The 26248-nt window shown below is 41.5% G+C and overlaps 1 protein-coding gene across 9 annotated transcripts in view; it reads left to right on the forward strand.

Moving 5' to 3' along the window:
- The window catches only part of heph (polypyrimidine tract-binding protein 1 heph), a 727070-nt gene that overhangs the window by 694661 nt on the left and 6161 nt on the right, over nucleotides 1–26248 (forward strand). For all 9 annotated transcript variants that reach the window (XM_065219372.1, XM_065219375.1, XM_065219376.1 and 6 more), the window contains 2 exons: nucleotides 13238–13454; nucleotides 16051–16128. In XM_065219372.1, the coding sequence (XP_065075444.1) occupies nucleotides 13238–13454; nucleotides 16051–16128 (295 nt within the window). The remainder of the gene's footprint in view (nucleotides 1–13237; nucleotides 13455–16050; nucleotides 16129–26248) is intronic.

The following is a 26248-nucleotide window of genomic DNA, read 5'->3' on the forward strand; positions in this document are numbered from 1 at the left end:
AAACGCCTGAAGTTCTTCCAGGAATTCTTTTGTAATAACCCTCAAAATTCGCTTAGAACTCTCTTTTAAATTCGCACGGAATTCTCCTCTCAGAGTTCCATGAGAAAAGCTTCAGAAGTCTACTCAGAACTTGATTGGAACTAGCTTAAAATTTTTGTTTAGAAGGAGTTCTCTTCACAATTCCCATGGAAGCATTTACCCAAAATGCCTCTTGAGTTCTCCTCGGAATTTCATTGTCACTTTTCTCGGGGAGCTTCCGCTTAAAATTCTACTCGAAGTTCAAATGAAAGTTTCCTAAGAAATCGCCTAAAGTTGTTCCATGAATTCTTTTGTAATTACCCTCAAAATTCGCTTATAACTCTCCTTTGAATCCGCACGGAATCCTCCTCTCAATCTCTATAGAGTTTCAGAGAATAGTTTTGGAATTCTTCTCAGAACTTGATTAGAATTTGGGTTAGAGTGCACCTGGAGTTCTCTTCACAGTTCCCTTGGAATTTTCTTCAGCATTCGCTAAGCAATGCGCCAAAATTCATCTGGAGTTCGCTTGTAACTTTCCTCAGCATTTCCCTTGGAAATATCAGCTGAATTATTCATGGAATTCGCAAGGAGCTTTCCTCAGATAACGCTAGAAGTTGTTCTGGAATTATTTTCAAAATACCCTTATAGCTCTCCTTTGACTTCTTATTACGATCTCTATCGAACCTCATCAGAATTACCTTGGAATTCTACTCAGAGCTAGCTTAGTATTTTGTTTAGAAGGAGTTCTCTTCAAAATTCCAATGGAATTTTCTTCAGAATTCTCCCAAAATTCTTCTGGAGTTTTCCTTGGAATTCCATTGTAGCTCTCCTCAGAATCCCCTGGAGTTTTCGTCTCTCAGAATTCCTCTGGAGTTCTCCTCGGAATTCCATTGTAACTCTTCTCAGGAAATTTCCGCTTGAAATTCTTCTCAGAATTCACATGGAACTTTCCTCAGAAATCGCCGGAAGATCTACCATGAATTCTTTTGTAATTACCCTCAAAATTCGCTTAGAACTCTCTTTTTAATTCGCATGGAATTCTCCTCTCAGAGTTCTATGAGAAGAGCTTTAGAATTCTAATCAGAACTAGATTAGAATTTGGGTTAGAATGCACCTGGAGTTCTCTTCACAGTTCACTTGGAATTTTCTTCAGCATTCGCTAAGCAATGCACCAAAATTCATCTGGATTTAGCTTGTAACTCTCCTCATCATCTCCCTTGGAAATATCAGCTGAATTCTCTTGAACTTTTTCATGGAATTAGCAAGGAGCTTTCCTCAGATAACGCTAGAAGTTGTTCTGGAATTATTTTCAAAATACCCTTATAGCTCTCCTTTGACTTCTCATTACAATCTCTATCGAATCTCATCAGAATTACCTTGGAATTCTGCTCAGAGCTAGCTTAGTATTTTGTTTAAAAGGCGTTCTCTTCAAAATTCCAATAGAATTTTCTTCAGAATTCTCCCAAAATTTTTCTGGAATTCCATTGTAGCCCTCCTCAGAATCCCCTGGAATTTCCGTCTCTCAGAATTCCTCTGGAGCTCTCCTCGGAATTCCATTGTAACTCTTCTCAGGGAATTTCCGCTTGAAATTCTTCTGGGAATTCACATGAAATTTTCCTCAGTAATCGCCTGAAGTTCTTCCATGAATTCTTTTGTAATTACCCTCAAAAATCGCTTAGAACTCTCCTTTAAATTCGCAAGGAATGCTCCTCTCAGAGTTCCATGAGAATAGCTTTGGAATTCTACTCAGAACTAGATTACAATTTGGATTAGAATGCACCTGGAGTTCTCTTCACAGTTCACTTGGAATTTTTTTCAGCCTTCGCTAAGTTTTGCCTCAAAATTCATCTGAAGTTCGCTTGTAACTCTCCTTACCATCTTCCTTGGAAAAGTTATCATAATTCTCTTGGAATTCTTCACGGAATTTGCAAGGAACTTTCCTCAGATATCACTTGAAGTTGTTCTGAGTCTTCCCTTGGAATTATTTTCAAATACCCTTAAGGTCCACGCACATTAGATCCGGATTGGACGCGTTGCGGCAAAGTGACAGCTAAATCTATTGTCTAACTGTAAAATTTACGTCAACGTAACGCAAACGGATCTAATGTGGGTGGCCCTTTAGAGCTCTCCTTTGACTTTGACTTCTCATTACAATCTCTATCGAACCTCATCAGAATTACTTTGGATTTCTGTTCAGAACTAGCTTAGCATTTTGTATAGAAGGAGTTCTCTTCACAAGTCCCATGGCATTTTCTTCAGTATTCTCCAAAAATTCTTCTGGAGTTCTCCTCGGAATTCCATTGTAACAACTCAGGGCATTTTAGCTTGAAATTCTTCTCGGAATTCACATGGACCTTTCCTCGGAAAACGCCTGAAGTTCTTCCAGGAATTCTTTTGTAATAACCCTCAAAATTCGCTTAGAACTCTCTTTTAAATTCGCACGGAATTCTCCTCTCAGAGTTCCATGAGAAAAGCTTCAGAAGTCTACTCAGAACTTGATTGGAACTAGCTTAAAATTTTTGTTTAGAAGGAGTTCTCTTCACAATTCCCATGGAAGCATTTACCCAAAATGCCTCTTGAGTTCTCCTCGGAATTTCATTGTCACTTTTCTCGGGGAGCTTCCGCTTAAAATTCTACTCGAAGTTCAAATGAAAGTTTCCTAAGAAATCGCCTAAAGTTGTTCCATGAATTCTTTTGTAATTACCCTCAAAATTCGCTTATAACTCTCCTTTGAATCCGCACGGAATCCTCCTCTCAATCTCTATAGAGTTTCAGAGAATAGTTTTGGAATTCTTCTCAGAACTTGATTAGAATTTGGGTTAGAGTGCACCTGGAGTTCTCTTCACAGTTCCCTTGGAATTTTCTTCAGCATTCGCTAAGCAATGCGCCAAAATTCATCTGGAGTTCGCTTGTAACTTTCCTCAGCATTTCCCTTGGAAATATCAGCTGAATTATTCATGGAATTCGCAAGGAGCTTTCCTCAGATAACGCTAGAAGTTGTTCTGGAATTATTTTCAAAATACCCTTATAGCTCTCCTTTGACTTCTTATTACGATCTCTATCGAACCTCATCAGAATTACCTTGGAATTCTACTCAGAGCTAGCTTAGTATTTTGTTTAGAAGGAGTTCTCTTCAAAATTCCAATGGAATTTTCTTCAGAATTCTCCCAAAATTCTTCTGGAGTTTTCCTTGGAATTCCATTGTAGCTCTCCTCAGAATCCCCTGGAGTTTTCGTCTCTCAGAATTCCTCTGGAGTTCTCCTCGGAATTCCATTGTAACTCTTCTCAGGAAATTTCCGCTTGAAATTCTTCTCAGAATTCACATGGAACTTTCCTCAGAAATCGCCGGAAGATCTACCATGAATTCTTTTGTAATTACCCTCAAAATTCGCTTAGAACTCTCTTTTTAATTCGCATGGAATTCTCCTCTCAGAGTTCTATGAGAAGAGCTTTAGAATTCTAATCAGAACTAGATTAGAATTTGGGTTAGAATGCACCTGGAGTTCTCTTCACAGTTCACTTGGAATTTTCTTCAGCATTCGCTAAGCAATGCACCAAAATTCATCTGGATTTAGCTTGTAACTCTCCTCATCATCTCCCTTGGAAATATCAGCTGAATTCTCTTGAACTTTTTCATGGAATTAGCAAGGAGCTTTCCTCAGATAACGCTAGAAGTTGTTCTGGAATTATTTTCAAAATACCCTTATAGCTCTCCTTTGACTTCTCATTACAATCTCTATCGAATCTCATCAGAATTACCTTGGAATTCTGCTCAGAGCTAGCTTAGTATTTTGTTTAAAAGGCGTTCTCTTCAAAATTCCAATAGAATTTTCTTCAGAATTCTCCCAAAATTTTTCTGGAATTCCATTGTAGCCCTCCTCAGAATCCCCTGGAATTTCCGTCTCTCAGAATTCCTCTGGAGCTCTCCTCGGAATTCCATTGTAACTCTTCTCAGGGAATTTCCGCTTGAAATTCTGCTCGGAATTCACTTGGACTTTCTTCAGAAATCGCCTGAAGTTCTTCCATGAATTCTTTTGTAATTATCCTCAAAATTCGCTTAGAACTCTCCTTTAAATTCGCATGGAATTCTCCTCTCAGAGGTCCATGAGAATAGCTTTAGAATTTTACTCAGAACTAGATTAGAATTTGGGTTAGAATACACCTGGAGTTCTCTTCCCAGTTCCCTTGGAATTTTCTTCAGCATTCGCTAAGTTTTGCCTCAAAATTCTTCTGGAGTTCGCTTGTAACTCTCCTTACCATCTTCTTTGGAAATATCATCATAATTCTCTTGGAATTATTCACGGAATTCGCAAGGAGCTTTTCGCAGATATCACTTGAAGTTGTTCTGAGTCTTTCCTTGGAATTATTTTCAAATGCCCTTAGAGCTCTCCTTTGACTTCTCATTACAGTTTCTATCGAACCTCATCAGAATTACCTTAGAATTCTACTCAGAACTAGGTTAGAATTTTTGTTTAGAAGGAGTTCTCTTAACAATTCCCATGGAATTTTCTTCAATATTCTCCTAAAATTCTTCTGGAGTTCTCCTCGGAATTCCATTGTAGCTCTCTTCAGAATCCCCTAGAATTTTCGTCTCTCAGAATTCTTCTGGAGTTCTCCTCGGAATTCCATTGTAACAACTCAGAGCATTTCAGCTTGAAATTCTTCTCGGAATTCACATGGACCTTTCCTCAGAAATCGCCTGAAGTTCTTCCAAGAATTCTTTTGTAATAACCCTCAAAATTCGCTTAGAACTCTCTTTTAAATTCGCACGGAATTCTCCTCTCAGAGTTCCACAAGAATAGCTTTAGAATTCTACTCAGAACTTGATTAGAACTAGCTTAAAATTTTTGTTTAGAAGGAGTTTCTCTTCACAATTCCCATGGAAGCATTTACCCAAAATGCCTCTGGAGTTCTCCTCGGAATTTCATTGTAACTTTTCTCGGGGAGCTTCCGGTTAAAATTCTACTCGAAATTCAAATGAAACTTTCCTAAGAAATCGCCTTAAGTTGTTCCATGAATTCTTTTGTAATTACCCTCAAAATTCGCTTATAACTCTCCTTTGAATCCTCCTCTCAATCTCTATAGAGTTTCAGAGAATAGTTTTGGAACTCTTCTCAGAACTTGGTTAGAATTTGGGTTAGAGTGCACCTGGAGTTCTCTTCACAGTTCCCTTGGAATTTTCTTGAGCATTCGCTAAGCAATGCGCCAAAATTCATCTGGAGTTCGCTTGTAACTCTCCTCAGCATCTCCCTTGGAAATATCAGCTGAATTCTCTTGGAGTTCTTCATGGAATTCGCAAGGAGCTTTCCTCAGATAACGCTAGAAGTTGTTCTGGAATTATTTTCAAAATACCCTTATAGGTCTCCTTTGACTTCTCATTATAATCTCTATCGAACCTCATCAGAATTACCTTGCAATTCTGCTCAGAGCTAGCTTAGTATTTTGTTTAAAAGGCGTTCTCTTCACAATTCCCATGAAATTTTCTTCTGCATTCTCCCAAAATTCTTCTGGAGTTCTCCTCGGAATTCCATTGTAGCCCTCCTCAGAATCCCCTGGAATTTCCGTCTCTCAGAATTCCTCTGGAGCTCTCCTCGGAATTCCATTGTAACTCTTCTCAGGGAATTTCCGCTTGAAATTCTGCTCGGAATTCACTTGGACTTTCTTCAGAAATCGCCTGAAGTTCTTCCATGAATTCTTTTGCAATTATCCTCAAAATTCGCTTAGAACTCTCCTTTAAATTCGCATGGAATTCTCCTCTCAGAGTTCCATGAGAATAGCTTTAGAATTTTACTCAGAACTAGATTTGGGTTAGAATACACCTGGAGTTCTCTTCCCAGTTCCCTTGGAATTTTCTTCAGCATTCGCTAAGTTTTGCCTCAAAATTCATCTGGAGTTCGCTTGTAACTCTCCTTACCATCCAGTTCTCCTCGGAACTCCATTGTAACTTTTCTCGGGGAATTTCCACTTGAAATTCTTCTCAAAATTCACATGGAACTTTTCTCAGAAATCGCCTAAAGTTGTTTCATGAATTCTTTTGTAATTACCCTCAAAATTCGCTTCGAACTCTCCTTCAAACTCGCACGGAATCCTCCTTTAGATCGCCAGAGAGTTCCATGAGAATAGCTTTGCAATTCTTTCCGAACTTGATTAGAATTTTGGTTAGAGTGCACCTGGAGTTCTCTTCGTAGTTCCCTTGGAATTTTCTTCAGCATTCGCTAGTAACTCTCTTGAGCATCTCCCTTGGAGATATCATCAAAATTCTTTTGGAATTCTTCACGGAATTTGCAAGGAGCTTTCCTCAGATAACGCTTGAAGTTGTTCTGGACTTTTTTCAAAATATCTTTATATCTCTCCTTTGACTTCTCATTACAATCTCTATCAAACCTCATCAGAATTACCTTGGAATTCTGCTCAGAGCTAGCTTAGTATTTTGTTTAGAAAGAGTTCTCTTCACAATTCCCGAGGAAACATTCTCCCAAAATTCTTCTGGAGTTCTTCTCGGAATTCCATAGTAACTCTCCTCAGAATCCGCTAGAATTTTCGTCTCTCAGAATTCCTCTGGAGTTCTCCTCGGAATTCCATTGTAACTCTTCTCAGGGAATTTCCACTTGAAATTCTTCTCAGAATTCACATGGATCGTTCCTCAGAAATCGCCTGAAGTTCTTCCATGAATTCTTTTGTAATTACCCTCAAAATTCGCTTAGAACTCTCCTTTAAATTCGCAAGGAATGCTCCTCTCAGAGTTCCATGACAATAGCCTTGGAATTCTACTCATAACTAGATTACAATTTGGATTAGAATGCACCTGGAGTTCTCTTCACAGTTCCCTTGGAATTTTCTTCAGCATTTGCTAAGTTTTGCCTCAAAAATAATCTGGAGTTCGCTTCTTCCCTTGGACGTATTTTCAAAATACCCTCAGAGCTCTCCTTTGACTTCTCATTACAATCTCTATCGAACCTTATGAGAATTACCTTGGAATTCTACTCAGAACTAGCTTAGAATTTTTGTTTGGAAGGAGTTCTCTTCACAATTCCCATGGAAGCATTCTCCCAAAATTCTTCTGGAGTTCTCCTCGGAATTGCATTGTAACTCTCCTCAAAATCCCATGGAATTTTTTTCAGCATTCTCCCAAAATGGAGTTCTCCTCGGAATTCCATTGTAACTCTCCTCAGGGAATTTCCGCTTCAACATTCTTCTCGGAATTCACATGAAATTTTCCTCAGAAATCGCCTGAAGTTCTCCCATTAATTCTTTTGTAATGATCCTCAAAATTCGCTTAGAACTCTCCTTTGAATACCCACGGAATCCTCCTCTCAATCTCCATAGAGTTTCATGCGAATAGCTTTGGAATTCTACTCACAAGTAGCGTAGAATTTGGGTGAAAATGCACCCTTAGTTCTCTTCACAGTTCCCTAGGAACTTTCTTCGGCATTCGCTAAACATTGTCCCAAAATTCATCTGAAGTCCGCTTGTAGCTCTCCCCAGCATCTTCCATGGAAATATCATCATAATTCGCTCGAACTTTCCTCAGATATCGCTTGAAGTTATTTTCAATCTTCCCTTGGAATTATTTCAAAATACCCTTAGAGTTCTCCTTTGATTTCTTATTACAATTTCTATCGAACCTCTTCAGAATTACCTTGGAATTCCAGCACTCCTCGGAATTCCATTGTAATTCTCATCAGAATCCCCTAGAATTTTCGTCTCTCAAACTTCATCTGGAGTTCGCTTGTAGCTCTCCTCAGCATCTTCCATGGAAATATCATCAGAATTCGCTTGGAATTCTTCACGGAATTCACAAGGAACTTTCCTCAGATATCAGAAGTTGTTCTCGAATATAGGTTATATCAGAGGGGGATCGTACCCCTCGTCTAATTGAACGTTCATTTTGCTATGTTAAATTAGATGAGAAAAATGATCCCGCGGAAGCTGCGTATATTCGTTATGAGTCAGGTACCGCAGTTAGCTTAGAATTTTGTTTAGAATTCATTTTCAAATTCATTCGCTAAGTTTCGTCCCAAGAATCCCTTGAAATTCTCCTCAGGATGACTTTGGAGTTTCTTCAGATCCACCTCGAAATCCTCTCGAAGCTGTCCTCAAAATCGATTCCCTTAGACCATTGACCACTTTCAATTCAGAAGATTGAACGAAGTGAGCTATCATTTTGATTTTAATGTGACGAGAAATAAGTTTAAGACTCTAGTTAAATAGTTAATTTTTCTTTTATCATTTACAAATTAATTTTAATTGAGAACTACTATCCTTAGAATTCATCTCACAATCCCTACTTTGGGATTTTCTTTGGATTGCACTTGATATCAAACCTCGGAGCTCCATTGAACATCTCCCCAGAATACCCTTGGAAATATCCCAAGAACTCTTTTTTAATTGTAATAAGGTTTAAACGGTGACGAATTGGTAACCATATCAAAACAAATTTCAAATTACAAAATTAAGGATGCTTGAATTTAAAACTAATATTAAGGTCTTCAAATTTTGGGTGACCGATCATTTGAACCTTGATGGAATTTTACGATCCTAAACGAAATTTGCATGGCAATTTACTTCACTTTGTTGTTTTTACGGTGTCGAATTGGTCGTCAAATCGAAACTAAGACAGAATTACAAAATAAACGATGCCGTACAATGCAAAACTTTGTTTAGTTTCTGTTACTGAAGTCGGCCATTTCCTTCATTTCGTATTTGTTTAAGGTTAAAAGGGTGTCGAATTGGTTACCATTTCAAAACAAATTTCGAATTACAAAATTAAGGATGCTTGAATTTAAAACTCATTTTAAGGTCTTCAAATTTTGGGCGACCGATCATTTAATCCTTGGTGGAATTTTCGAATCGAAATTTGCATGTAAATTTTCTTTACTTTGATGTTTTAATGTTACAAAAAGGTGGCGAATTGGTCGTCAAATCGAAACAAAAAATAATTACAAAATAAACGATGCGGTACAATGCAAAACTTTGTTTAGTTTCTGTTACTGAAATCGGCCGTTTCCTTCATTTCGTATTTTTTAAGGTTTAAAAGGTGTCGCATTGGTTACCATTTCAAAACAAATTCCGAATTACAAAATTAAGAATGGTTGAATTTAAAACTAATTTTAAGGTCTTCCAATTTTGGGTGACCGACCATTTGAACCTTGTTGGAATTTTACGATCCTAAACGAAATTTGCATGGCAATTTACTTCACTTTGTTGTTTTTACGTTAAAAAAGGTGTCGAATTGGTCGTCAAATCGAAACTAAGACAGAATTACAAAATAAATGATGCGGTACAATGCAAAACTTTATTTAGTTTCCTTTCTTGAAGACGGCTATTTCCTTAATTTCGTATTTTTGTAAGGTTAAAAGGGTGTCGAATTGGTCACCATCTCAAAACAAGTTCCGAATTACAAAATTAAGGATGCTTGAATATAAAACTCATTTTAAGGTCTTGATATTTTGGGTGACCGATCATTTGAACCTTGATGGAATTTTACGATCTGAAACAAAATTTGCACGGCAATTTTCTTCACTTTGCAGTTTTTATGTTACAAAAAGGTGTCGAATTGGTCGTCAAATCGAAACAAAAACAGAACTACAAAATAAACGATGCCGTACAATGCAAAACTTTGTTTAGTTTCTGTTACTGAAATCAGCCGTTTCCTTCATTTCGTTTTTTTTTCAATTTTTAAAAGGTGTCGCATTGGTTACCATTTCAAAACAAATTCCGAATTACAAAATTAAGAATGCTTGAATTTAAAACTCATTTCAAGGTCTTCCAATTTTGGGTGACCGACCATTTGAACCTTGTTGGAATTTTACGATCCTAAACGAAATTTGCATGGCAATTTTCTTCACTTTGTTGTTTTTACGTTAAAAAAAGGTGTCGAATTTGTCGTCAAATCGAAACAAAGACAGAATTACAAAATAAATGATGCGGTACAATGCAAAACTTTATTTAGTTTCCTTTCTTGAAGACGGCTATTTCCTTAATTTCGTATTTTTTTAAGGTTAAAAGGGTGTCGAATTGGTTACCATTTCAAAACAAATTTCGAATTACAAAATTAAGGATGCTTGAATTTAAAACTCATTTTAAGGTCTTCAAATTTTGGGCGACCGATCATTTGAACCTTGGTGGAATTTTACGATCTGATACGAAATTTTACACAAAGGTGTCAAATTGGTCGTCAAATCGAAACAAAAAAATAATTACAAAATAAACGATGCGGTACAATGCAAAACTTTGTTTAGTTTCCTCTATTGAAGACGGCTATTTCCTTTATTTCGTATTTTTTAAGGTTTAAAAGGTGTCGCATAGGTTACCATTTCAAAACAAATTCCGAATTACAAAATTAAGAATGGTTGAATTTAAAACTAATTTTAAGGTCTTCAAATTTTGGGTGTCCTATCATTTCAACCTTGGTGAAATTTTACGATCCGAAACGAAATTTCCATGGTAACTTTCTGCACTTTGCAGTTTTTATGTGTGTGTGTGTGTGTGTGTACAATCTAACCCCCACTGTCCGGCAGTGTTATTATGGAAGAAAACTGCTTTTTATTACCCTTCAATTAAAGCAGGTTTAGTCCGGGAGTTAGAAGGTGTTAGCTCTATTGCAGCTCCAGTGACCCATTTCAGAATGCCTGGTAATTCACGACCACTCCGAGGTCACTTTTACTTACAATAAGCCCCGCATGTTCACTCTACCTTTATCAAATGGATAATGGTATCATAAACACACTTCCAGATTCAAAAAATATTATTTCCAAATCTGGCACGTATATAGTTTTGAAATTTGTTTAATTATAATAAAACGATTTGAATGGACATTTCTTACCAATTTTGTTTCGAATACCTCTTGATTCATCTGCTGGCAGCACTTACTGGACCTTACCGGCGACCAACTCGTCTGCCCGCAAAAGCAACAACGCCTAAATCTCAAGGCTCTCCGGACGTCCCCTCGAAAATGCAATCGAGATAAGAACAATCTTCAACTGGAACGAACTCACCAAATCAATACATCCGGGAGCACATTCCCGATGCTTATTTTTCTCTCGCATGCCCGTCGTCGTCAAACGGCAAAAAAAAAGGGAACTCGTTGAGCAATTTTGTCATACGGAATTTTCACTGAACATAAACCGCGAATTTACGAACTTCACCACTCCCAACTGCGAAACACGTTCAGAAGCACTTTTGGTACACACACTGCACTTTGCAGTTTTTATGTTACAAAAAGGTGTTGAATTGTTCGTCAAATCGAAACAAAAACAGAATTACAAAATAAACGAGGCGGTACAATGCAAAACTTTGCTTAGTTTCCCTTCTTGAAGGCGGCTATTTTCTTCATTTCGTTTTTTAAAGGTTTAATAGGTGTGGAATCGGTCACCATCTGAAAACAATTTCTTGATGGCGAAATGAAGGATGCTTGAATTTAAAACTCATGTTACGGTCTTGAATTTTTGGGTGTCCGATCATTTGAACCTTGATGGAATTTTACGATCCGAAACGAAATTTGCATGGTAATTTTCTTCACTTTGCTATTTTTATGTTACAAAAAGGTGTCGAATTGATCGTCAAATTGAAAATAAAAATACAAAATAAACGATGCCGTACAATGCAAAATTTTGTTTAGTTTCTTTCATTGAAGTCGGTTATTTTCTTCATTTATTTTAATTTTTTAAGGTTTAAAAGGTGTCGAATTGGTTACCATCTCAAAACAAATGCCAAATTACAAAATAAAGCATACTTGAATTTAAAACTAATTTTAAAGTCTCGAATAAGGTTTGTCCCGAAGCCGTTTGACCAAAGGGGTCATTTGTTCAAAAGCCGTTTGGTTCAACACTTGAGAAAAATTCATAAATTTTCGAACGATTCATACGAGATTCTTTCAGAGATCTCAGAACCCAAGTTTGATGGAATTTTACGATGGATTTTTTTCAAAACGATTTTCAGTTATTCTCCGATTTTGGCCGCCCTTATTTGTCTTATGTCCTAAGTTTTCTTGTGCCCCATACATCACCAACACAAGCTCCAAGCTCTTTTAAATATTTTTCTTAGGCTTTTGAGATACGTGTGAAGCTTTGGACGTGATCAGATAAACTGGTTTTCAATTATTAAAATTTGTGGAAAGTTAAAAAGTTATAAAATCGAATCTGAAGCTCAAAAAATCTGATCAGTAAGGATTGTGTCGACACCGAAATACTATATCTATGATCGATTAATTACTCATTTAAACATGAGTAGTTAGTTATTTTTAGTTCTATAATTCATCATGAAGTTGTCTTTTTTGCATCATTGGTTGTTCTATTTCTGGCGAGATTCCATCAAAAGCAACAGCAGGGAAAATTCTGTTTTACGAAGCTGGAGTTGAAATCGAATTTTCATTTCGAGGCAAACACAAGATTTTAATATTGTTAGGAGATTTGTCCTGCTTATCACTAAGATATATATATTTTTTAAATATTACTTTCTATTTTTTTGAAATAATAATTTTTAATTAAGCAGTTTTCGGCCGAATCAGACCAAATGGCATTAGGCCAAACCATCAATTTTTGATGGTAAAAATATCTCACACTAGCAAATCAATCTACGAAAAATCTTGTTGCATCTCTTAGATCTAAATCGATCTACTCGCACTCTCCACCTTTGTTGCAGAAAATCTTTAAAATATCCACCAATCTTCTATCTATTTACTAGGCGTGCGTGTATCTAACAACGACAAAACAAACCATTTTCTTGCATCTTAGATAGAGTCGGCCCCCATCAGATCAAATGACAACTGATTTTCAAACTAATTTAAAAGTGGTAATTTTTTTTCATTGCGTTGAAAATAGCGTTGAATTGGTCACCATTCGGAGGAGTCAAACTCAAAATTACTATTGCAAAAGTTGTAAGTGTGCGTCGTTAAGAACAAATTTGACGTTGATAGTATAGAGAGGTTGGCGAGTGTTCCAAGCTCATTTTTTTTAATTTGTCTTAAATCTCTCTTATAGACAGCCCCTTAGACTCTGAAAATAGGTATGGAATTGTTCCAAATCAGTTGAATTAGTTTCTTGTGGAGTCGAACAAAACAGCTTTGTGAACATTCAAAGCAGTACTGATCTAGACTGGGTGTGGAATTGTTCACCATTATTAAACAATATGCTTTTATCATACCATCAACGCGGCAAAATAAAACCATCAAACCAAACAAACCACAATTTACTAATCCACCATTTTCCTCTCCCTTCAGCTATGACCCATTTGGACAAGCTCCGCATCTGGAACAAGACGATCCGCGTAATGGCCAGCAAGCATCAGGCGGTGCAGTTGCCGAAGGAGGGCCAGCCGGACGCCGGCCTGACCCGGGACTACGCACAGAACCCGCTCCATCGGTTCAAGAAGCCCGGCAGCAAAAACTACCAGAACATCTATCCACCGTCTGCCACACTGCATTTAAGCAACATTCCGTAAGTACTGTACCTAGAGTCTGGATGTCGATGTAGTGTTTACTTTTAATTTAGTGTCCGGTCCTTGGAACCAAGTTTGCATATAATCCACTTTTTTTTTTTTGGTTCTAAGCTCTAATCCTGTAACTACGGGTATGGTTCCTCCTTCCTTCCGGTGGGAAAATAAGGCTCTTTGCGCGTGTTGAGCAGATATAGAAAGGGTAAACTTTTAATTATCTACCATCATCACCCACCCCCCTCTTTTTCTACTGTGGTTCGATGTAGAGAGCAAGCGACCATTCAGTGGTCACCTTCGCCGTCGGGCCAAAGGACACACGGCTCATTTCACCCGGCAACGATGTCAAGTCCCCCGCTTTTTAATCCTTTTGTTTGTCCGCCCTGGGCCAGAAGCACGGGAGGATGGGTTGTAAAAATTAATAGTTTGGTTCGTCGGATGGCGCACTTGGCAGGGGCCAGACTCCAGGTCTCGTATGTTGACACTAATAAAAGATAATTGTAATTAAATAAGTGAATTTAGTGCTCGACCTGGTCCGGACCCGGAGAGCTAAAGCTGTAATCTGTGGCATTTTATTGTAGCTTTTTAGACGGGGAACAAAGTTTTGCGGGGTTGGAATGAAAGGGTTCAAGTAGTGTCTGTGGAAGTACTATAGATGAAAAGGCGAAACATGATCAGAATCGATTTACAGTTTGAGATAACGACAAAAACATGTTTACGGTACTTGGAACTTTGTAAGGGGGCAATCCCACTGCTAGGCTAGGTGGGGAATTGTTCATTTTAGTTCTGAACTGAGGTGGACAGTTCTTTAATTGAATGGAATTGTTCAACACCGTTGACAGTTTTTGATGATACAAACAGCATTTTGCAGGTGTGGAATTCGTCACCCTTTTTCCAACTGGCTTGCACTTTAGGCATGGAATTGTACCATGATGGTATTTTTTAAAACCCAAAACTGTTGGCATTTAAACATTCTTCAAAGCGATTAGTCATGGAATTGTCCACGCTTTCCTTGTTCGTTTGATTTCGCACAACCATCCCATCGCAAATTAATTGGAGAAAATATTTTCACTCGCGAAATTCCATTCCCCGTCTAATTAACTGTGAAAAATGCATCGCACTTGTCAGTAGAATTGTATACAACAACGCAGTCAACGCCGAGGAAGGATGGAAAACTATTCACTGCCGTGCATTTCATCAGGATGCGCGTGATGGCGTGGGGGGGGGGGGGGGGGGAAGCCTCGTCGTGACTGATGATGGTTGCATTTTTTTTTTATAAAATAACATTCTAGAGAGGAATTGAATGTGAAAAATTATATCAAGGAAAGTGGGACGAGGGGAATGCAAATTCAAATGCGAGACTGTGAGTTGCAATCAAACAAAAGGTGCGAGTGTAAGCCCGAGGGTTGAGTAATGATGGAATTATCATTTTAGCGTGGAAATAGACCGAGCCAGAAGCGCACTCATTAAAGGGTTTGTCCGGGAAATGACTTTTTCATTGGATTTTGGTTTGAATATTAGAATAATGTCAAATATTAGCATTAATGTCCGTTCATTACCGTCAAAGGCATTTCGAAATAATGATGATTGTTATGGTAAGCAAATTTATCCACACAGCTCCAGGTCAAATAGCAAACAAAAAATGAATTTAAGACTAGACCTCCTCCGATTAAGTTAAGTTAAGGGCAATCATTCTCATTTGCGCTAAAATTCGGCCATTTTGAATCTTGCAAAAAAAATGCAAAATGGCGCATTCGACATTTTTAAATAAATTTCTAATCGGCAAAGTTGTACAAATTTTGACTGAAATATTAAAAAAAAAGAAATGAAATAATTCAAAATGTTCCTTGTTCAAAATTTTTAATTTTTGTTTATAAAAATACTTGTGAAACTACAAACTTTTGAAATGTTAAGAACTTTGGACACTTAAAAATTGACGTACGCAAAATTTCATGCAAACCAGAGTCTGCGTCGAAGTCGATTCGTCATTTGGCGTGGAGCTGCTCAATTGTCGCTTTAGATTAAATCGATATTTCATCAAAATTACGCCCGCCGCAACGGTAGCCGCGGGCTAGGTGTCGAATTGTCACCACGTTCTTCTTTTTTCTTCTTCTTCATAAAACCCATTAGGCGAGGTGCGAAAGCATGAAGGCTTTCTGCCGTCGTCTGCCATCGTCCACCCAAAGTCGGTTTCATTAAGTGGAATTGTTATGATAATGTAATTAAAGGAAAAGGACCGTTGCTGCCCTCACCACTTCGCGCTTTTGTCTAAGTGGACTCTGAAGTGTGTGCGGTGTAGAGTGTCTGGAAAAGTTGTCCAACGCGAAGGTTTGTGTGTGTGGCCGGGAAGAATAGATGAGATTTTTCAACTCTTGTGCAACACCGTCGTCGTCATACTCATCATCGTTCTCGAAGTCCAACGATGGCAGGTGAAGTGGACTTTCGCTGCGGTTATGAAGCTGAAAAGTGAAAGAACAAAAGTTTCTTTCAATTAAGTGTGGTTTCAGGATTTGGTCCCCCCCTCCTCTATGTTCGAATCAATATTCACCGTAATAAAAATACATTTACAGCAAGTTAACATTGTTTCTTTCGCAATTTCAGAGCTACCGTCACCGAGGAAGAGATTAAAGAAGCCTTCACCAAAAATGTTTTCGAAGTCAAAGCTTTCAAATTTTTCCCGTAAGTATTGCACTTGTTCTCGCATCTCCTTTATATTTCAGCTGTACCTATCCAGAACGAAAATGTTGGCGATTGTTGACTAGAATTGTTCACTTGATTAATAAGATTTAAAAGACTAGCACTTTTGCAACTAATATTCTTTCTATAAAATTATACTTATAAACAGTTTTGTCGAGACGTAGTAAAAACGCGTGGACTGTACTTGAATGTTTTGTTTATTCTGGATGATTTTAGAAAAGTACAAAGAGATGTGTACGAAGGAAATCAAAAACGGAATTTAAAAAAAAAAGAGCAAAAGAAAAATTACTATAAATTTAGTTCAGTGTTATACATTTCTTCACTGCATCTGTCATCATCTGTGGCGCGTTGCAAAATCCATCGGTATGACGGAACATTCTCCCCCGCCATTGGATTTCTTGGAAATTCAATCAGCTACAAGCTGTTTCTCTTCATCATCCAACGGAAGTATCGCTACTTTCGCCGTCGAACGGTTGAACACTCCTGCCGTGGTTCGCACCGATACCACTCGTGTTAACTTGTCCTTACCTGGATGGGTATCGACCACCCTTCCAAGTTTCCATTGAGCTGGTGGGATATTATCCTCCTTTATTAGCACAAGATCACCAACTTTGACCTCGGTATGATGCTTGTTCCACTTCTGTCTCTGCTGCAACTCTGCCAAATAGTCAACTGACCAACGCTTCCAAAAATCCGTTCGCATTTTCTGAATGTGCTGCCATCTAGAGAGTGTTCCCGGTTTGAGGTGATCGTAGCTTGGTTCAGGAATTGCGTTGGCCCGGTGTAATCACGTTGTAGTCGCTTGGATCGGAAGACTGTGCTATCAGAGGGCGTGAGTTTAGCAAGCCTTCAATCTGAACCAGCAACGGTATGCCACTCTTCTTCGGTTAGTTTAGCTTCTCCTGCTGTGCGCTTTAGGAAGTATTTTGCTGATTTAACACCAGCCTCCCATAAACCTCCTACGTGTGGTGATCGTGGAGGTATAAAATGCCAATTAATCTCTCGTGGCATTCTGAATTCCTCGATGGCTTAGATTGTCTGTTGTTGACGCAGAAGTACGTGAAGTTCATGCAGTTCTGAGCTTGCGCCGGCAAAATTAGTGGCGTTGTCGCTAAAGATGTCGGTTGGAAGCCCGCGACGACCAACGAACCTATGCAGAGCTGCTATGAAGGCACTTGTCGTAAGGTTTGACACAAGTTCGATATGGATGCACTTTGTCGCCATGCATATAAACAATGCCACGTATCCTTTTTCGTAGACTGGCTTCCTTGGGTTTCCCTTCCGAACGTAAATAGGTCCCGCAAAATCTATCCCCGTACGCTGAAAAAGGTGTGCCTGGGTCACCCTGTAGCTTGGTAAGTTTCCCATGTAGATCTTGCTATCCACTGGATTGACCTTGAAACACACTATACACTTCCGGAGTTGTTGTCGGATAGCGTTGATAATCCAGAAACGCTGCCTGATAATCGAGAGGGTACCACTTGGACCAACGTGAAGGTTCTCGTTGTGAATAGCTTGTATCAATAACTTTGTCACTGGATGCTCAGCAGGAAGGATAGAAGGATGCTTCTGATCGTAGCACACGTTGGCATACTTGATTCTTCCGTTAACCCGCAAGATTCCATTTTCAACCATCCACGGATTCAGGCTTCGTAGTCTTCCTACATATCTTCCCTGTTGTTCGTTCTTCTGACACTTGTCGATCTGCTGTATTTCTTCGCTTAACTGCTGCTGTTGAACCATTCTGACGATTGCGCTAAGGGCCAATCTCATCTCCTTGACTGTAACATATTTCGAATCATCACCTACCATCCTGAGTTTCCTCGCCTTATTGTAGAAACGGATAACGTAAGACATCACACGCTGCAGCTGTCTGAAGGAACTAAACTTCGTAAGTACAAGCATGTCGGTCATGGACAAACTTGCCAACATCGCAATCCGCATTTCTGGTAGATCCTTTACTTCTTCCGGAACCTCTTCTCCGTACTGATTTTGCCGTAGGTACTCTGGCCCGTGCCACCAAACTTGACTCTGAACTAGTGCCTTCGCATCGAGACCTCGTGACACTAGGTCTGCTGGATTATCGCCCGACCTAACATAACCGTATTCGTAGGAAGACGTAAGTTCTTGTACTTCAGCCACTCTGTTGCCAACGTAGGTACTCAGCAGGTGTGGAGCCTTTCGTACCCAGCACAAGACTAATTGTGAATCTGACCACATCATCTTTCGTCGAAAATCCATCTTGAGTGCCGTTGCCACTTGCGTAACCAACCTTGCCATGAGCTGAAAGCCACACAGTTCCAGTCTAGGAATAGTACCCTTGGATGCTACCCGAGATTTGCTGACCAGTAAGTGGACTTCCACCGTATTGTCTTCATGAATGCTTCGAAGGTAAACACACGTTCCGAAGGCTCCCAAAGTTGCATCAGGCATCTCCGAGGCGAAACCACCAGGCGTTCGAGCTTCAAATCCGTCAATGCTTGCAGACCAGCACGAAATCGTTTCCATGCCTCCAACAGTTCCGTTGGTAGTTCTTCATCCCACGACATCTTTGCCCTCCACAGCAGCCGAATAAGAAGCTTAGCAACAACCACCACCGGTGCCAAGAGACCCATTGGATCGAAGATTTTGGCGATCTCAGAGAGAATGAAACGTTTCGTTACCGGTTGCGAATGGTCAGCTGGCTCTATGTGGAACCTCAATCGATCGTTTGACGGGTCCCAAAGTAAGCCAGGCGTTCGAATCACATTGTTGACTCCGTGTTGTTCGAATGACACCTGCTTTTCACGAAGATCCTCTGGGATTGATGCTAGTAATTCTGGAGAATTCGAGCACCACTTGTGTAGTTCAAACCTCCCTTTCGTAGTAGCTCCACTAATTCTGTGATTACCTCCGTAGCTTCTTCCAAACTGAAATCGTCGATGTAAAAATCGTTCTCCAGTATTTTGGCTGCCCTTGGAAATGCGTGTCCTTCGTCCTGTACTAACTGCTTCAATGTTCGAGTGGCCAAGTATGGTGCTGACGCCGTCCCGTACGTTACTGTAGTAAGCTCGAGAATCATCAACGGAGCGGAAGGGTTGGATCTCCAGAAAACAGGCAGGAACTTGGTATGCTCAAGGCTCACTGCAATCATCCTGAACATTTTCGAAACATCTCCAGTAAAAACGACGGGATAGATTCGAAACCGTACGCATATATCAACGAGAGGATCTTGTATGGTCGGTCCCACCATAAGCGTGTCGTTGAGGGATAGACCAGAAGTAGACTTCGCAGATGCATCAAATACAGTGCGAAACTTCGTGGTAGATGACGATGGTTTCAGTATTGCATGATGCGGTAGAAAGTAACCGTCCGATGTGTCTTCCGTTTCGTTCAGAACTCGGCAATGACCAAGCCGAATGTACTCTTCAACAAATTCACAATACGCTTTCTTGAGTTCCGCATCTCTGCTCAATTTCTTCTCGAGGTAGGTGAACCGTTGCAGAGCGTGATGCTTCGAGTCACCTAGTTGATTCACATTGCTTCGAAATGGTAGCTTCACAGTATATCGTCCGCTCGAGTCCCTCGTAGTAGTTTGCATATAGTAGCCCTCACATGCCACCTCTTCCGGCGACATTTTCGTATTTGTAGAAACTTCCTCAGCTTCTCAAAACTTCTCAATCAGCTTGTCCAAGTTTGGTTCTTGACACGCCACATTGCAACTGACCATCTTGTAGTTCCAGGCTGTAGAATCAACGAGTCCTCCGACCACCCATCCGAACACAGTGTCTTGTAAGAACGGTAAATTTTCAGCAAGCTTGACATTACCTGATTTCAGGAGACCGAAGAGGTGTCCAATGCCTATGAGCATGTCCACTCGCTGAGGGCGATTAAATCCCGGATCTGCCAAATGCAGACCAGGTGGTATCGGCCAGGTAGAAATGTCGATGCAGCTCGATGGGATAGTTCCAGTGATCCTGTTTATCACCAGATACTCAACTTCACTCGCATAACCACTGCCTCTTGCTTGAATGGTGACGTTGACCATCGTAGTAACCCTCGTAGTAGCACCATCAACACCAATAACTTTGACGTCCACCGACTGTCGTTTGACTTGCAGCAAACCCGCTAGCTTTTCTGTGAGTAGATTCACCTGTGAACCACAATCCAAAAGAACGCGGCACGGTTGTGCCACTTCACCATTGCCAACAATATACACAATCGCCGTACACAGTAGCGCTCGCGGATGATGAGTAACACAAGATGCACTGATTGTGGACGTCGAAGAATTGTGGTGGTGGGTTCTGCACTGGATTAGACGTCTGCGGATTCAAAACACCCTTCGAAGTAGCTACATTCATGTGTAGCGTAGTATGATGCCACTTTTTACAGACTTTGCACGACATAGCAGAAGAGCATCGCGCTGTGTTATACCCTTTCCTCAAACAATTGTAGCAAACTTTCGCTTGCTTTGCTTTCTCAAAACACTCGTTCGGACCCAGCTTCAAGAACTCACTGCACTGATGATTCGCATGAGACTCATCACAAAAGTTGCACCGGATATCCACCGATGCCGCTAGAGATGACACCTTCATTGGAGAAACTTTCATCGCAGTAGTAGTACCGATAGGTCGCTTCTGTTTTGCAGCAACCGTGTTGGATTCAATCCTTTCCAAAATTTGACACCGCTTTGCGAGAAAGATAGTCGTTTCCTCGTAAGTTGGAATTTCTCCGTGCGTGATACTGCCTTCCCAAAGCTTCCGTGTTTCCAGTAAAACTTCCGAAACACCTTCCACTTCGTATTAAAGGAATTTGAGGGCCTCCACATGACGCTTTACACTCATCCACCAAGTTGCGCAATTGTTTTCCGCTTTCACCTGTCATCGCCTTGAGGTTGAGCAAACCATTTGCGTGTATGTCCACAATTTTTCGTTTGTCCTCGTACCGCTGCGTGCGATAAAGCCAAGCTGCGTCGAAATTGCTGTCGTTGATCGTTTGTTGGTCGATTACTCCTGCAGCATCACCAACCAAATACTGTAGCTTTGAGAGGTTCTGTTGGAGAGCTTCTCGGGTCGGTTTATCCGGGGCACGTTCATCGCTTTACGGACGGATCGCGGTCGCGGGTTGGAGTTGGACTCGGAGTGGCAGCACCGAACACTGCAACGAGTCAAAGTCTACCGGAGGAGTGTTCCGTCTTTTCCGATGAAGCTGCCGCAGCTATTCTAGACGCAGCCATCAGATCCTCGTGCTAACTGACTCACATAGCGTCATCCAAGCGCTGGAAACCGAAGCCCCGAGCCACCCCTGGATACAAGCCATTACACGGTACGCCCCACCTCCAACCGTCTTTACGTGAATCCCCGGACACTGCGGTGTTCCCGGAAACGAGGCTTCGGACAGACTGGTGGGATATGATGCATCCCGTCCCCGCTACACCAGGAACGTACCCCTCCTAGACGTCAGGCGTTGGACTACGAATACTATTCTGGAAGCCTGGCCATGCGAGGATTTCCCGTAATTTTGGTGGGACACCTTTCCGCAAGGTTTGTTCAATCTGCAGTATCCCCGCCTCGGTGGAACACGTGCTGTGTGTCTGCCCGGAGTTCCAGAAGCTACGCGAGCAACACGGACTCCCGGAGAACGTCAGGAATCTGCTTGGTTACAACGCCTCGACGTTGGCTGCACTGATGATCGTCTTTCTGAAGGACGCCTGCCGTCGGTGGCTGCACTGGTCGTGTTTTCCTCACCTTTCTATTGTTCTGCCGTCGCGGTTTCCCTGCCGGACGGGTCACTGTCTCCTACGGTGGAGCTCTACCTTGTTCGCGCACCCAGTCCTCACCACAGCCCCGATGTAATCCTCACTTTACATTAAGTTTATAAAATGTTGCCTATCTCATTCGTTGGGTAATCAGAGCCTGTTGTACGTCACGTTAATGTCAAACTGAAACCTAATTTATTTGATAAGGCTCAATCGAATTTACTGTACAGGGGGAGAGGTAGCTCATCGATTCTTCCGGTTCGCCTGCTAGCATCGTGCTATAAGGTACCAGGCGATAACCAGGATAGTTGATCGATAGCTCGATGACGTCATTTCGTTGGCGTCTGCAATGGGAAATTCTCATAGCAGGCGTTGACGATGGGACGTTGTCGAGTTGTTGAATAGCAACTATCGTGGTAACTCACCGACTACCTGTCGATCTGCCAAATTTGGAAAGACGTCTGCATTGAATTGTCTCATATAATAATATTCCGCCCACTATATCACAAGAAATTGCGAGTAGCTGAGTGGAATGGAGATAAGTTAGGCATTGGGTACAGGACCAAGTCTCCCCTGGGTGGTGCCAAAAGATGAGCGCAATAGAATCATCAAGTTGCCATAAGGCACGGAATGAGACTATTCCATGGCTGGGTAGTCAAAGTCTTCCATTCGTTAGTCATTTCAGGTGGATTAGAACAGGTTTAGGTGGGCGTTGGCCAGATTTGGATTTTTCAGATGTAATCCTGGATAGGACCCTGTCATTGTACGTCGCATGAAAGTGGAACTTAATGAAGGCCTAAGTACTTTTTCTTAGTTTTTAGTTTTCGGATTTGAAAGATCGTCGGTTACAGTGGCCTGCTTACTGAGCAGAAAAACGCGGTCCCAGGTCCTTACATATCAAAGAGATTTATGGTAAAATCGCTTGTGTATCGTGTATTTTGCGAAACTCGTTGCTGTCGTTGGTTCCGGGTTTGAGCAACGGTATTATGTGATATGAGGGGCTCGGTGGCCTTAGAGCAACCGTTTTTGCTTACTGAGCAGAACATCATGAGTCTAATCTCAGGCCCATCCACATTCAAGATTCGTCAATCGTTTTATTTGTTAATATGACTACATGGTAATAACAGCAACTAGTGGCAAACGTTTTTGCTTACTGAGCAGAAGACCGTGGGTTTAGTCCCAAGCTCCTTCGCGTTATATGATCGTTAGGACATCAATTCAGCTTATCGTTTACCAAAACGAACCCTGCTGCAAACCCAACCCTCTTATCCAACATCCCAGTGATTCCTCGTGGAAGTGCAGAGGTGTTCTCGGCTTCCATCAAAGCGAGTGTCATATCAACACAATCCTTCCTTCCTTCCTTTGCGTAATGTGTCGCTTTATGGATTGATTGCTTCCATCGCGAAGAACCAAGGTCCCGTTGTTTTCATCCGTAACGGTGTATCTCGTCGGAGAAAATCGAGACTGTCCTTTGCTACGGGATTGCCGCTGAACGATAACGGTGTCTCCAGGTTGTACACGGCAGCTTCGTGCCCCGCGACGGATATCCTCTCTACGTTTCCCGTCTAGCTTCGCTTTACGGTCTCTCTCGTCCAGGAGTGTGTTGTCGATGAATGTTTTCTCGTGGTTAACGAGAGGCAACCCACGTCTAATTTTTCTTCCCGCCATGACTTCTTCAGGTGGGAGCTGGGTTATGCTGTGAGCTGCAGCATTATGGGCGTGGACTGCCTCACGTAGCTCTACGATGTAGTTTGTTTTGTTGGAGATAGCGGCGATCATTGCTTTATTTACAACCTGAAAAAAAAGGGAAGCGGTTACGCATCAGGATTGCGTTTCACTAAATAAATATCATTTACAACCTTCATGCTGCTTTCCACCATTCCATTCTGCTGTGGGAATAGTGGCGTAGAAAATATCGTTTTGATTCCTCGTTGTCCGCAGTATGCCTTATATTCTGCCCCGTTGAATGGGGGCCCGTTGTCCGACTTGATGCTTTTTGGATATCCTTCCTTTTCAAATATTTCTTCCAGGACCTTCTTGACGCAGTCGAAGCTGGTCGACTTAACTGGTTTCGCAAAAAGGTATCTCGATCTGTAGTCAATAATTACAAGGATTGATATTCCGCTGAGTAGGGCGTAAGGCCCGTTAAAGTCGATTGCGAATGTCTCCCAAACAACCTTTGGAGCGAGGATCCGCTGCATGGGAGTGGGCCTTTCTGGCTTGCCGTTTGTTACACAGGTGTCGCATGATTCCACCCATTTTTGCACTTTGGATGCCAATCCTGGCCACCACACTCGCTGCCTGATGATGCTTTTCATTTTTGCTACGGACGGGTGTCCTTCGTGAGCGACTCTCAAGGCTTTGTCCTGTAGCGATGACGGTATAACCGCGCAACCGGTTTTAACGATTATGCCGCCACGAGTGGTTAGGTCATCTCGTACGTTAGAATAGCTGCTATTTACGTTTGACCAACATCCAGTTTCCAATGCCGTCAGTACAAGTTAAAGCGACTGGTCTTCCGACGTGGCATGGGCGATCTCTTCCTCGGTGAGAATTTCAACTGAGTTTGCTTCCAACATTCCGATTTCCCATGGGCTAACATCTTCATTGAAGGGCTCGTCTTCACCTTCGTAGAGTCTGGATGAGGGGTCGGCAATGTTGTCCGTTCCACGCACGTACTCAACATCGTAGCTGTAGGGGCTCAATCTGAGCGCCCAGCCATCAGCCCGGGTTAAAGCTCGCTTTGATTTCTCCCGCGATCGGTTGAGGATAAATGCCACTCCTTGAGCATCCGTGCGGAGGATGAAGTGTCTACCAAGGAGGAAGTAGGAGAAGTGTTCAACTCCCCAAACCGCACTGAGTGCCTCGCGTTGGTTCTGGGCATACCCTCTCTCAGTTTTCGTGAGGGCCTTAGAAGCAAAGCTTATTATTCTTGGCTTGCGAGTTTTGCTTTCTTGTACTAGTACGGCACCTAATGCACTAGGGGAAGCGTCGGTGTACAAGATAGTTGTATCTGTGTCAGAGAAGTATCCAAGGGTGGTTATGCAATGCAGTATTCGCTGTTTAATTTGCTCAAAAGCACTTTTCTGGTCTGCGTCCCAGGTCCATGCCTTTTTTGTCACGATTTCCCACAACGGGCGCGATATCTATGCGAAATTTCTCACATACGAGCTGATGAAGGACGCAAGACCCAAGAAACTCCGCAGCTCTGAAATAGTAGTAGGCTCCCGGAAGTTGCGCAGACTTTTGATTTTGCCCTCATCAACATGGAAACCGTTGCCGTCCAATTGATGACCAAGGAACTTAATGCTGGTCTTGTCGTACTCGCATTTTGCTGTGTTGAGAGTTAGGTTGTTTTCCCTTAATACTTGGAGCACTTCGCCGACGGTCTGTCGCAATTCGTCCAGGGTTTCCGCAGAAATAAGAATATCGTCTATATAGACTATCACGTTCTTTATGCCAGTAAGTAGACGGGTCATTTCACGCTGGAATATTTCGGGGGCACAATTGACCCCGAACATCAGCCGTGTAAAGCGGTACATGCCGGTTTCGGCAAGAAAGGTTGTGAGGTCGCGCGACTCTTCGCTTAGCTGCAGGTGATAAAATGCGTTGCTCAGGTCCAATTTTGTGAAAAATTTTGCCCCATGGAGTTTGACCCTCATTTCGTCTACCAAGGGCAGCCGAAAATATTCTCTATTTATGGCTTTATTCGGCGCCCTCATGTTAACGACGAGTCGGAAATCTGATTTGCCCTTTGCCACGGCAGACATGCCACTTATCCAGCCGGGCGCTTTTGTCACCTTCTCTATAGAGATTGCTGACGTTTATCGTACGTAGTGTGCGTCACGTATACGTATACGCAAAATGTTTTCATCGGGAAAAAAAACTTCATAGCGGAAAATTTTCCCGATGAAAACAAATCACTTACACAATCATACTTTAGCAATCTCTATTATTCCGCGCTTTTCCATTTCATCCAGTCTTGTCCGGGCAGCCTCCCTGAATGCTGCCGGGACGTTATAATATGCATTCTTGGTTGGAGGGATTGTCCTGTCCACACTAAATTTGACTTTTACTCCCGGCATTTTGGGAAATATACCGTCGTCAATAGTTGCCATGCTGTTAACGGCTTTCCCAACTTGAAGAAGTTTCAAGTCGTGCGCGGTGGACCGGCCTAGCAACGATCTCGCTCCGCCGGGGACGACATGGAATGTAGCGCTTACTAGCGGTTTGGATGTTCCTGGTACTTCTACTGATGCTCTGAACATGCACTCAACTGGCATTGGTTTGGCGGAAGCATAGGCACGCAAGCTTTGATTGGGCTGTTGAATGAATTTGAGCTTTGCGACACCCTCGTGATACTCC

Source organism: Ochlerotatus camptorhynchus, unplaced genomic scaffold (genome assembly GCF_037179485.1).
Source record: "Ochlerotatus camptorhynchus isolate MF236.1 unplaced genomic scaffold, CSIRO-AGI_Acam_v1.1 ptg000103l, whole genome shotgun sequence".
Taxonomy (NCBI): Eukaryota; Metazoa; Arthropoda; class Insecta; order Diptera; family Culicidae; genus Ochlerotatus; species Ochlerotatus camptorhynchus.